Source organism: Cimex lectularius, unplaced genomic scaffold, assembly GCF_000648675.2.
Source record: "Cimex lectularius strain Harlan isolate CLEC.00 unplaced genomic scaffold, Clec_2.1 scaffold152, whole genome shotgun sequence".
Lineage (NCBI taxonomy): Eukaryota > Metazoa > Arthropoda > Insecta > Hemiptera > Cimicidae > Cimex > Cimex lectularius.
Window position 1 is genome coordinate 1,042,536 of NW_019392749.1, and position 12,162 is coordinate 1,054,697.

At 33.6% G+C, this 12,162-nt stretch overlaps 1 protein-coding gene across 3 annotated transcripts in view; it reads left to right on the forward strand.

Moving 5' to 3' along the window:
- The window catches only part of LOC106672627 (Ig-like and fibronectin type-III domain-containing protein 1), a 383,279-nt gene that overhangs the window by 339,836 nt on the left and 31,281 nt on the right, over positions 1-12,162 (forward strand). For all 3 annotated transcript variants that reach the window (XM_014404191.2, XM_014404192.2, XM_024227216.1), the window contains 3 exons: positions 6,549-6,659; positions 6,732-6,947; positions 8,761-8,922. In XM_014404191.2, the coding sequence (XP_014259677.1) occupies positions 6,549-6,659; positions 6,732-6,947; positions 8,761-8,922 (489 nt within the window). The remainder of the gene's footprint in view (positions 1-6,548; positions 6,660-6,731; positions 6,948-8,760; positions 8,923-12,162) is intronic.

Consider the following 12,162-nt stretch of genomic DNA (forward strand, 5'->3'; position numbering starts at 1 on the left):
CACTGAGAGGAACCAAACTGTGGTTGATGCAATTCGAAAGACGTTTTTCTTGGATTCCTGTCAAGTTTTGAAAACTACATGGTTTGGGCATAGGTCCACTTTTATTTTCAGTCTATGTAAGATCTGCTTTGTTAACAAAATATGAACATTTGATATGCGCAGGTGATCTCTAGGTTTACGTACATGTGCTATTTTCTTAGTTAGAGTACGCTATTAAGAAGGAGGCAAAAAGGATGAAATATTCAAACGGTGGAGTTGAGATGGGAAGGTAGTGCCCAAGTGGATCGAGGTCACGATAGCTCAAGTGGTAGAGCAGCGGCGTATCAAGCCGAAGATCGTGGGGTCGAATCCCGCTCGTGACACTGACTTTTTATCTCGACTAAAAATCTTAATTAATTGAATGATATTAATTGGTCAATCGAACCACGAAAACTAGTGAAGCTGTTAAGAAGATTAATTTGGATGTAGAAAGTATTTAAGTAAGCCATGGTAGAAATTTGTCAAATGATTTAAGTATTAAATATTAGAAAACCCACCATTCAAGTTCACATTAATTTGGATAAAGAAAGTATTTAAGTAACCCATGGAAGAAATTTATTTTTAAAGCATATAATTTAATTATTTAGGTATTAAATATTAGAAAAACCACCATTCAAGTTCAAACTATTTTACTTTTGCAAAATTCAAGAAATATATAAAGTTAATTTCGTACAATTAATTTTTCACTCCCAACTATATTCGTCAATTTTCCTTTTGCTGTGTACAATCTTTACACTTGACAGTATGTTGACAACGCTTTTCAGGACATAATTGAATCTTGCATAAACTGACTAGTTCTAGTTTTCCTGTCTTTTCCTTTTTTGTAAAAATATCATCTCTTACCCGATGCACGGTTTTTTTTATTGTTTTCCCTTCTTAATACTTAGACTAGCGCTTACCAAATTGATTCATTAAATTACAATTAATTAAGGTTTTTACTTGAGATAAAAAAGTCAATGGCACGAGCGGGTTTCGAACCCACGATCTTCGGCTACATACGCCGCTGCTCTACCACTTGAACTATCGTGACCTCGATCCACTCGGACACCAACTTCCCATCTCAACCCCACCTTTTGAATTTTCTCTCCTGTTTGCCATTTTTCAAATGTCGTGTAATCGGATTGGATTCTCGGCGACAAATGAAATGGCCACGGAGAGCTTTAGTGAAGTATACTTCATTTTAAATCATTAAATTCACTAATTTCGTGGTCCGCATGACCAATTAATATATTACAATTTATTAAGATTTTTAGTTGAGATAAAAAAATAGAAAATTCGAAAATTCCAGGCCATTAATACAAATCTGGTGTTGAAGACCTGAACTTAACAACAATTTATGAAAAGGAAAACAAACTGAAGTGATATAAAATTCACTTTGAAAACGCCATAACAAACAAACAAGTCTTGAACTGATTACTTTTAATGAGTAAAATGATGAGACAGGTTTTACCAAGTGACTGAGTACTACATCGAAGTTAAAGCTAATAATTAAGTATTATTAACTATTTAAATTAATTATTCTTTTTATGTAAGGTAAAGTGACCTAAGTTAAAGTTACAAATATTGTATACATTACTGCATTACATTTTTTTAATACAAATTGATGTGTTAGATGAATCGACGAGTGTTTTTTTACTCACGAATAATCTGAATCTCGGTATGGTTTGGATGAAAAAACAAATTCAATTGTTATACGCCTACGTTTCGACATAATTTATGTTCATCGTCCTAAGTTCAATTTATGTAGATCTTATTAATTATAAAAAGAGACGGTTTTGATAACGAGAGAAAACCCTCCCCGATAAAGTTACAAAAGTGTTATAGCCGTTGGCAATGTTGCAAGAATCTATAAATTCAATCTATCTATAAATTTAAAACCATTTTTTAAAAATAATTGTTCAATTTGTAAAATATTTAAGATTGTGTATAGTTATATTGAATGATTGTTGAACTACCTAATATCAATTCATAATTTGTATTTAATATAGGCCCTGGCAATGTCTCTAAACTTTGTCGAAATTTTGGCAGATAACAATTGAATTTTTAAAAAATAAAATATTCAAAATGAAAGTTATAAAAACAAAAATATTTAATTGTTGTATGATAAAAAATATAATTTGTATGTACAAGTTTGATTATCTTATACTTTATGATGTAATTTCACTGGGGTAAAAATATTATTTGTTTAACGGCCATAACAGGTAAAAGGTAAACTGATCCATGTTCCATCAGGCCTTATTCAGTATATATATTTTTTTTTTTTTTTTTTTTTTACGAGGCCATGGCCCGTGGTGAATTTGGAAAACGTAACAAAATAATATTAACAAGGTTGCGAATAGGTCACACCCGTCTCTCGTCCGGTCACCTCTTAGTGGGTAGAAGTCAAAAACGCTGCCCACTCTGTGGAATCCCGGTAACGGTGAGATACCGGCTAGAGGAATGTAATAAGTTAAGACAGTACCGAGAACGGTGTGACCTACCATCTAATCTGGAAATAGTTCTTAAGCATAACAGTGACTTCAAAGATAATCTTATTTAGTACTTAAAATTGATAAATGCGTATGGATACATATAACCAACCACACGTGGTATATCTCCATGTTGGAGTGTGAATGAATTTATTAACGTGGGTGATGAGGGATGTCTGGGTGTGGATGTGACTGAATATCGAGTAGCTCACAGGCCCGTCAAATTAGTTTAGGTAATTATAAGGTGTTATGTGATGTGAAGGACAGGTCACTGCTATCAAGGTTGTAGTAATACTACCAAGATGCTGCGACCTCTCCAATATGAATGTATTTATTAGCGTGAATGTTTTGAGTAAATGGACGTGGATGTCGAGGAATATCGAGTACTTCACAAGCCCGTCAAAAGGAAATTAGTCTAATAGATGAATGAAATACTGTATATTTATTAGCACGAATGTAAGGTAGTCGGTAGGATTATGACTATCCTTCCGACTTTTTATTTATTTGTAGGGGCAGGACCTAAGTCGTGCACCTGTACTCTGAGCTCTGCCAACTGTATATTAGGTAATCATTTTCTTAGCGTGAGTGGGTATTGTTAGTGAGTCTGTAAATATTGAAGAATTTTTATCAAACCCCGTGTGGGATGGTAGGAACGAGCAACAAGACCTCCTCTGTTTGGTCAGTAGGAAACAAAATTAAAAGAAGAGATATAGTAAATGACGTCGAGATAAAGTTGAAATGAAACAAGAAAAGTGCGAAAAGCTTACGTGAGGTGCCGGCAATGACCATAGTAGTTAGCCGGCCGGGAAAAAAAAATGACAAGAGTTTAATACATTTTTCGTTAGGTTATGAACAGTTGTATTAAGGGAATCAATATTCTCATATTCATTGTCTTAATATTTTTAGCATCGGCTGATGTATAACATAATTTGTATCACCATGTTTCACATGAAATAGAACATTAGACCTGAATGAAACGAGGAACTTCAAACTGGATTAATGTTAATAAGTAGGAACTATCTACTACATTATTTAACACCTTATACAAAAAAACAAAGACACACACCAGTCCACTAGTGCAACTAAATGCCCTTAGGATTGTTTCATAAGTATAAGGATCCCTATAAATTTTAAATGTATAAGGAAAAAATCGGAAAAACATTTTCTGTATAAGTTCAATCTGATCAATTCTGGAGCAATAAAAGGCCACCAGACAACACTAATATACTTGTTACAAAAAACAATATAACATTTTTAACACAGTCATATCATTAAAATCAAATGAATTCTTCAAATAAATCTCAACAACTTGAGCACTTTTCTTTTAAAAATGTTGATACGCTGATCCAAAGGCCAATTTAGAGTCTGAATACATCTAGGTCAATTCAGCCCCCAACTAAGTCTATATTTTATGTACCATCTCAAACACTACATTCATACAAATAAATACAATCATACACATAAATACATCCATACAGCACACTAATTCCGTTTGGTCGGTGGATTACTTGATGTTCCTCCACCGACCTATACTCAAACTAATCTAGATGGGGGTCGATGGAGTACTTTTATAAATATTCCGCCATCGACCCCGAACACACACTCTTACGCTTTCAACGTTCGAGGGGCGATGATGACGTTACATTTCACCCTCAGCCCTCGCCATTCACGCTAATGAATACATGCGACATAATACACTCAGACAAAACATATAGACATACAACACATAAGACATATTATATACAATAGAAAACCCTATTTCCTGGGGGACCCAGAAACACGCTGCAGTGCAGTGAGTACCATATTCAGATTGGATGGCATGCCTACACGCTCCCTGTAGTGAGCCAAGGCATGTCATGTTTCCAGCATGTGTGACACATCGAGTAACCTTTCTCTGCATAAGGGGTATAGGAATTTTATTATTATTATCCATCAAACAACATAGACACCATATACTAACATCCAGTCTTGGATTCTTTTTTTAGTAACCGGTTGTTAAATAATAAACGAACATAATTAACAGAATCATAAACAATTATAACCCAACACTACCCAAAACAACATCCTCCACAGTTCACAACACAATCATACAATGACAAATTAATATACATGTTCATTCCATTCGTCCACATATTGTCACACAAATTAAGTAAATTCCTCTCCTCAGAACACATTACAATAACTTTTAAAACCTATGAAACTGTTTTCTAAGTCAAACACACATCAACAACAGCCTACAATTCGATGTAATTTACACAATTATTTGCATCAACTGTCCAGCTACGTTGGAATTACATCGCATTATTTGGAAAAACTGAAAAACATTGATATTGGACTATTGTGTTACAAAATGTTTTAAAAAACTTGCTCGACAATAGTATTTTAATACGCCATATCGATAAAAACAACAAGTGAAAGAAAAAATGTGTGTGAAAAATACAGAGAAGGAACTACCGAAGAAGTGATTGAGAGAAAAAAAAAATATATATATATAGAGAGAGAGAGAGGGAGTGAAGAGAAGGATAGAGAGAAAAAATAGAGACAGTGAGGCAGAGAGAGTGAGAGAGAGAGAGTGATAGATAGAGAGAGAGAGAGAGAGAGAGAGAGAGAGAGAGAACGGATAAGGGTTCGAGGAAAAAGTGGTGAGAGAGTTATAAAGATCGTGTTTTGGTATATGGTGACTGCTAAAATTTAAAATCCAGTGCACTTATGCAGAGAAGAGAAAGATAGAGAGAAAAAATAAGGAAAGTAAGGCAGAGAAAGAGAGATAGAGAGAAGAGAAGGATAGAGAGAAAAAATAGAGAGAGTGAGGCAGAGAGAGAGAGAGAGAGAGAGAAAAAAAAACGGATAAGGGTTCGAGGAAAAAGTGGTGAGAGAGTTATAAAGATCCTGTTTTGGTATTGTGACTGCTAAAATTTAAAATGCAGTGCACTTATGCACTGTCTTTAAAATTTTCCTAATTGGCTTACGTATAGAATAGATATCACTCATGAATTTTATTTATTTCTTTTATTTTATTTATTTATTTTTTATTTTTTTTAACTGGGGCTTTCGACATCTAGGTCAATTCAGACCCCAACTAAGTCTAGATTTTATGTACCCTTTCAAACAGTACATTCATACACACAAATACATCCATACAGTACACTCATTCCGTTTGGTCGGTGGAGTACTTGATATTCCTCCACCGACCTATAATCAAACTAATCTAGATCGGGGTCGATGGAGTACTTTTATAAATATTCGATCGACGCCGAACACACACTCATACGCTCTCAAAGTTCGAGGGGCGATGATGACATTATATTTCACCCTCACTCCTCGCCATTCACGCTAATAAATACATGCACTCAGACAAAACATACAGACACACAACACATAAGACATATTATATACAATAAAAAAAACAATTTCTCCTAAAAAGCGGAACAGGGGACCCAGAATCCAGGTGCCGTGCTCGAGTACTATTTTCAGATGGGATGGCATGCCTGCACGCTCCTTGAAGGGAGCCAAGGCATGATATGTTTCCAGTATGTGGGACACATCGAGCAACCTTTTTCTGCATAGGGGGCGCCTGGGCGGGCTTTGTCCCAAAAGCAGGTGCCCGTTATTGTATTTGTTCTTACTAATAATACATCATTAATAGTATAATCGTACCGGATACACGATAACTTTCTGTAAAAAGATATAGATTTACGCTTAGCAATGTTTAGAAACAAAAGATTTCATTCACACCACGAATACAGATTATTTATATCCGATTGCAAGTGCGAATAATCATCAGTTGATTTAATACATTTGTATATTTTCGCGGCATCGGATATATATTTTACTGTGTACAGCGTATTTAACCAGATCCATGTTTTATATAACAGCAAAACAAAGCTGTTTTAAATATTCTTTGGAATATGCAATTCTTTTTTTTAAATAAAATTAAAGATTTTCTTAATGATCAGAATTTACTTGCTTAAATTTAATAATTGTTTGATGTACAAAATTTCTAAACTTTCTGTCATAAAATGATTTATTTTTTATTTTCAGGTGGTGATGTTTGGGTCCTGGCGATCAAACATGTAAGAGCGAATGACACTGGGCTCTACGCCTGCGAGGTCAACAGCACCCCAGTTGTCCAGACGTTTCACCACCTTTCGGGTAATTGTCGTGCCCGTAGAAAGCCAACGAAGTCCTCCGGACCGAATAATTGACCGCATGTCTCTGTTTCAGTTCTGTCGAGGGACCTTGTACCTCCGCCGACGCCGACTTCCCTCGCAGGGACGGAAAAACCGCCAAATCACAACTATACAGACTGCTGCATCGCCCTTAACGTAACGTCGGACTGTCTCGGCTTCTGCAACATACAGAGCATCTTGGATGGGACGACGGGCCAGGACCCGGAACACTGCGAAACAGATTTTCAATCTATCGTCAAATGCATGGCTGGTAACTAAAACAAATTCTTTGAACAAAAAACCTAAATATTACCAAAGTAATGTACAATAACAATTTTTCTAATATCCTCTTGAAGTCTGTGCGGTATCCTGGGAGACATACTTTAGTCGTTTCCGATATTTTTGGTCTGGTCTCTTTGTATTGTAAGAGAGGTTTCTACTATTCGCCATGTTCAAAGTAGACTGGGGTATAAGCAAGTTATCAATAAACTAATACGACTGACAAAACCCGCTAATGATGAAGGCTGTGATAACACACGAATAAGTAAGACAAAAGGATTTATCGTCCCAAAGACAAAAAAATGAAATTTCACAAACAATTAATTTTAAAACCTTTTAATTTTAATTGTGACTATATAAATTGTTCATTAAATAGCTTTTTAAGTTCCATAATTAGTATGTATTGTAGTATCTTTAATCATAAATATCTCGTGTAATATACTAACGTCTGTTAAATTATAATTGTATTTCGACATTGATGGACGATTGTAATTACACCAAAGAGTTGTTAATATTTAATTTTAAGAAGAAGAGAGAAATTTCCAGTCTTTCTGGTAACAAATTTCATTCTATGGGGAAGAGGCATTAATTTTAGACTAAATCCAACGGATCGAACGCTGAAAATTTTGATCTAGAATTCCATTACTATTAGGCAACCAAATATTTTGCATCAGTAAGTAGATAAAATGTATGCTGCTATGCTAATTAAATCATTGCTTTGTTAAAACCTTGGTAGTCTAAAATGTAATATTGCCCAAATTATTGACAATAAAAGATATTTTTGTCTGTATTTCTCGAATGCAATCTTTAACCTGTGGCCCTCAACTTCATCAAGTATTATTACTCGTTTGTTATTAAACTGCCCACGCACTGGAAAGGGCTTTTCGGTTAATGGAAGAAGCAATTTCTATGTGAAAAAGTCGAGATCTCATTTAGAGGTCACCGGTCTTCATCTCCAGGGATCGAGCGGGTCGGCCACCCCATCCGGTTAGTCCCTATCTACGAGGGTTCTAATATTTTCCTCGGGCCAATACCTGAACTGGCAACCCCTTTAATAGCGCAGAACTACACGGAGTCTATTATAGGAAAATGTAGCTGGGAAATTGTTAACAGTTAATCATGGCGAAGGAGAGAACATTATAAATCAGGACATCTTAAACAATCCAAAAAGCTATAAACCTTTTTAACATTCAAAATTCAGTATTTATTGCCTGACTTGAAGGTAATAATTACAAAATTCTGGTCACCATCATTGATAGATCAGTAATAAAATATAGTTATTACCTCATTAGTTATCTTTGTAAGTAAGGTTTTTGAAATGAAAAAGCTAGTACCACGAGTGGGATTCGAACCCACGACCTTCGGCTAAATACACCGCACTCTACCTCTTGAGCTATCGTTATTTCTATCCACTCGGACACTGGCCACTTCATATGTCGCCGAGGATCATATCGTGATTACACAACATTTGAAAAATGAGAAAAACGATAGAAAATTCGAAAGGTTGTAGGTCGAGATGGGTAGTTGGCGTCCGAGTGGATCGAATTAACGATAGCACAAGTGGTAGAATAGCGGCGTATATGGCCGAAGGTCGTGGGTTCGAATCCCGCTCGTGGCACTAGCTTTTTCATTTCGACCAAAAACCTTACATAAAAAGATTAATTAATTGAAAGAAGTAATTTGGTCAATAGTCCACTAAATATAATGAATAAAATATAGTTAATTTTAAATTGACATCATTCTTTAAGTAAACCCAAACCTTTATGATAAAACACAGACATACACAGATTTTTTTTCTCTTTCAGACGGACGGAATCACGTACCATGCTGCGTTGAAGAGAAAGTCCCTGATATCTGCCAAGACGTCTGCAGAGGCGAGTACACAATGATAACAGACAACATCAAAACCCACTTTTCCTGCGCTGCATACACAGAGCAGACTCTTGCCTGCATTGTACAAGGAATCGGTAAGTCTTTTGTTTTTAGATAGTAAAAAAAATATTTATTATTTATTGGCTCCTGGATAAGAGCTATCATAACCCTTGGAATTATATTTGATATTAATTTGGAAAAGTATTGAAAAGTGGTTCTGACCGCTTCGTGGACGAAACCCAACGAAAAGGTTGACATTAAGCCCTCCTGTTTGACAGCAATTACTTTACTTTAACGCTCCTTCAACAACTCCCTTTTTTCTCTCACTGTTTCTCTTTGACATCTCGATATTTACCTTTATATTTATATTATTTTTAACATATTTTTTAATAAATCACGACCAAAATGAAATATTTCTTAATGTTAGCACACGACAGTTCGGAATGAAAAACCAACTATATCCCAAATGTGGACAATTTCATTTTTCATTTACCACCAATGATTTTATATCATTTTTACAGAAAAAAAAATAATTCAGAGTATTTTAAAACTAAAACAGCAAGATTTATTGAAATTCCGAAGAATGGACACTTGTTAAAGAAACAGTAAAAGGCTTATTAGTTTAAAAAGTGTTGCAAAATTTTAAAACGTTTAGAACTGAGGTGTTAACACTTTTGAAAAATTTGAATGAAGATTTTGTTTGAAAAAAATAATTATTGATCATAAACAAAAAATGGCAAATTGGAAGGTTTAAGTAATTTCATTTCATAATACAGTTCTTAAAGATTTTATTCTAGTTATTTGCCTTCTAACCGTGCAAAATCGAATATAATTTTAAATAAATCACAATAAAAAGTCCAAAAAATTACATTTACATCTATTTTACAATATCGCACAAGATACGTCGAGATGATGAAATGACATGCAAAATTGTTAAAATTTTATTTTCACCCCGAAGAATATTTAACACCCCGATGTGCTCTCCCTGGAGTCAGAGGAGTTCAGCTACTCCGTATGTGGCTGAGTCGCTAGTATCTTCCTTAAGACTGATGCCCAGGAGATCGTCTCTTCCCAACCAAAATGGTTAGGCTCCGGGGGCATTGAACAACTTTGTTATTTCGGCCACGAACGCATGCAACTATAATCTAGCCTAAAACTAACGTCTATCATTCAAATTGTATTTCCTTCTATTCGATTCAAGACTACCAAAACCATTTCCTAACGGTTGAGCAAATAAGAAATCGAGCTAGTTGTTAGGATTTCATCTTACTGACGACCCTACATGTAAATAATATAACAGACAACTGCGCAGGCTTTGGCCCACAAACTGAAAATAGACATTTCCCCTTTTAATTTTTAACATAATAAAACCACCATTGATTTTGCATCATTTTTATGGGGAAATAAATAACGGAATGTAATATATGAATTAAAACAGCAAGATTTATTGAAATTTCTAGGGGTAGAAAAATCAGATGTTACACCAACGTTGAAATGGTGATTATTACGTTTTTAATCACCACACATTTAGAACTAATGTTTTACAATTTTCAATTTATTAGTTTTAACACTTTTAAAAATGTGTGCTGATTAGTGACCGTTAGTCGATGATTATTCAGAAATCGTGAGATGCGGTCTGGTGTGATGTAGGTTTCAGAAAAACATTTCTTTATCGTGCCAACGTTTCGATTTTTATTGAGATCATCTTCAGGGCCTGGGATTTACAAACATTGTTTACATTTAACAAATACATTTAGGATGTGGAAAATAGCGAATTTATACAATGCAAAAAATATTTTTTATATTCAATCAAAGTATTTCTACTCACTAAAAGTGTTTGTTTTCTGTGTAATTATGCCATTCTTGCGTGTTGAGCGTGCCAGTGAGATATTGCTGTAGAAATACTTTGATTGAATATAAAAAATATTTTTTGCATTGTATAAATTCGCTTTTTTCTACATCCTACATGTATTTGTAAAATGTAAACAAAGTTTGTAAATCCCAGGCCCTGAAGATGATCTCAATAAAGATCGAAACGTTGGCACGATAAAGAAAATGTTTTTCTGAAACCTACGTCACACCAGACCGCATCTCACAATTTCTGAATAATAACTTTTAAAAATTATGAACTAAAGATTTTGATTTAAAAAACTTAATTACTGACAATAAACAGAAAAGAAAGAGCTAATGGTTAAGGTTTAAGTCGTAATTTCTTTTCTTGTTATTTTCCTTCCATACATGTGAACATTATACATAACTTCCATAATACATTTTTAAATAAATCACAACAGAAAATCTTAAATTTACTCTTTTTCTCTCATTTAACTTTTCTATTGCACAGAACAGGTCGAGATGAAAAAATTCCATCCCAAATATTTACAATTATATTACTAGTTAATTTAATACATGTATTTCAGTTTTAATTATTAACATACTATAACGTCTAATGATTTTATACCATTTTTGTGGAAAAATAAATAACGGAAAATAATTAAAGAATTAAAACATCTAGATTTATTGAAATTCCTAGGAGTAGACAATTCAAATGTTAAACAAACAGTAAAAGGATATTTAATAACTATTTTTAAAAAAGTTGGAAATTATGAAACATTCAGAACTAAGGTTTTAACGCTTTAGCAAAATTTGATGTGATGATTTTCATTTAAAAAATATTTACTGACAAGGAACAGAAAAGAGCAAATTGGAAGGTTTAAGCGGTAATTTCATTTAATAATCCAGGTTAGTAGGATTTTATTCTCATTATTTGCAATTCATCCAAGACAAATCCATTAAATTTTTAAATAGATCACGATAAAAAGTCGAAATAAAGATTTACTCTTTTTATCCCCTTTACTATTACATTGCACAGGATAGGCCGAGATGAATAAACGACATCTCAAATTTTATTAATAGTAAAACAGGCTCAAAACATACATTAACTTTTTCATTATTAACATATACAATAACTACTATTGATTTTATACATATCTATGGAAAATTAAATAACAGAAAGTCATTTATGAACTAAAACTGCAAGATAGATTAAAATTCCAATAATTAGACGATTCAAATGTTAAACAACAAAAAATAGTTTATTATTAACTATTTAAAAAATGATATTAAATTATTTTACACTGTAATTTAACTAATGATTAAAAAACTAACTTTTGACAATAAACAAAAATTGGAAGGTTTTGGTCGTAATTTCATTTCATAACCCGAGTTAGTAGGACTTTATTCTTGTTATTTGCATTCTATCCGAGCCAAATCGATTACATCTTTAAATAGATCACGATAAAAAGTCTAAGAATCTACTCTTTTTATCTACTTTACTA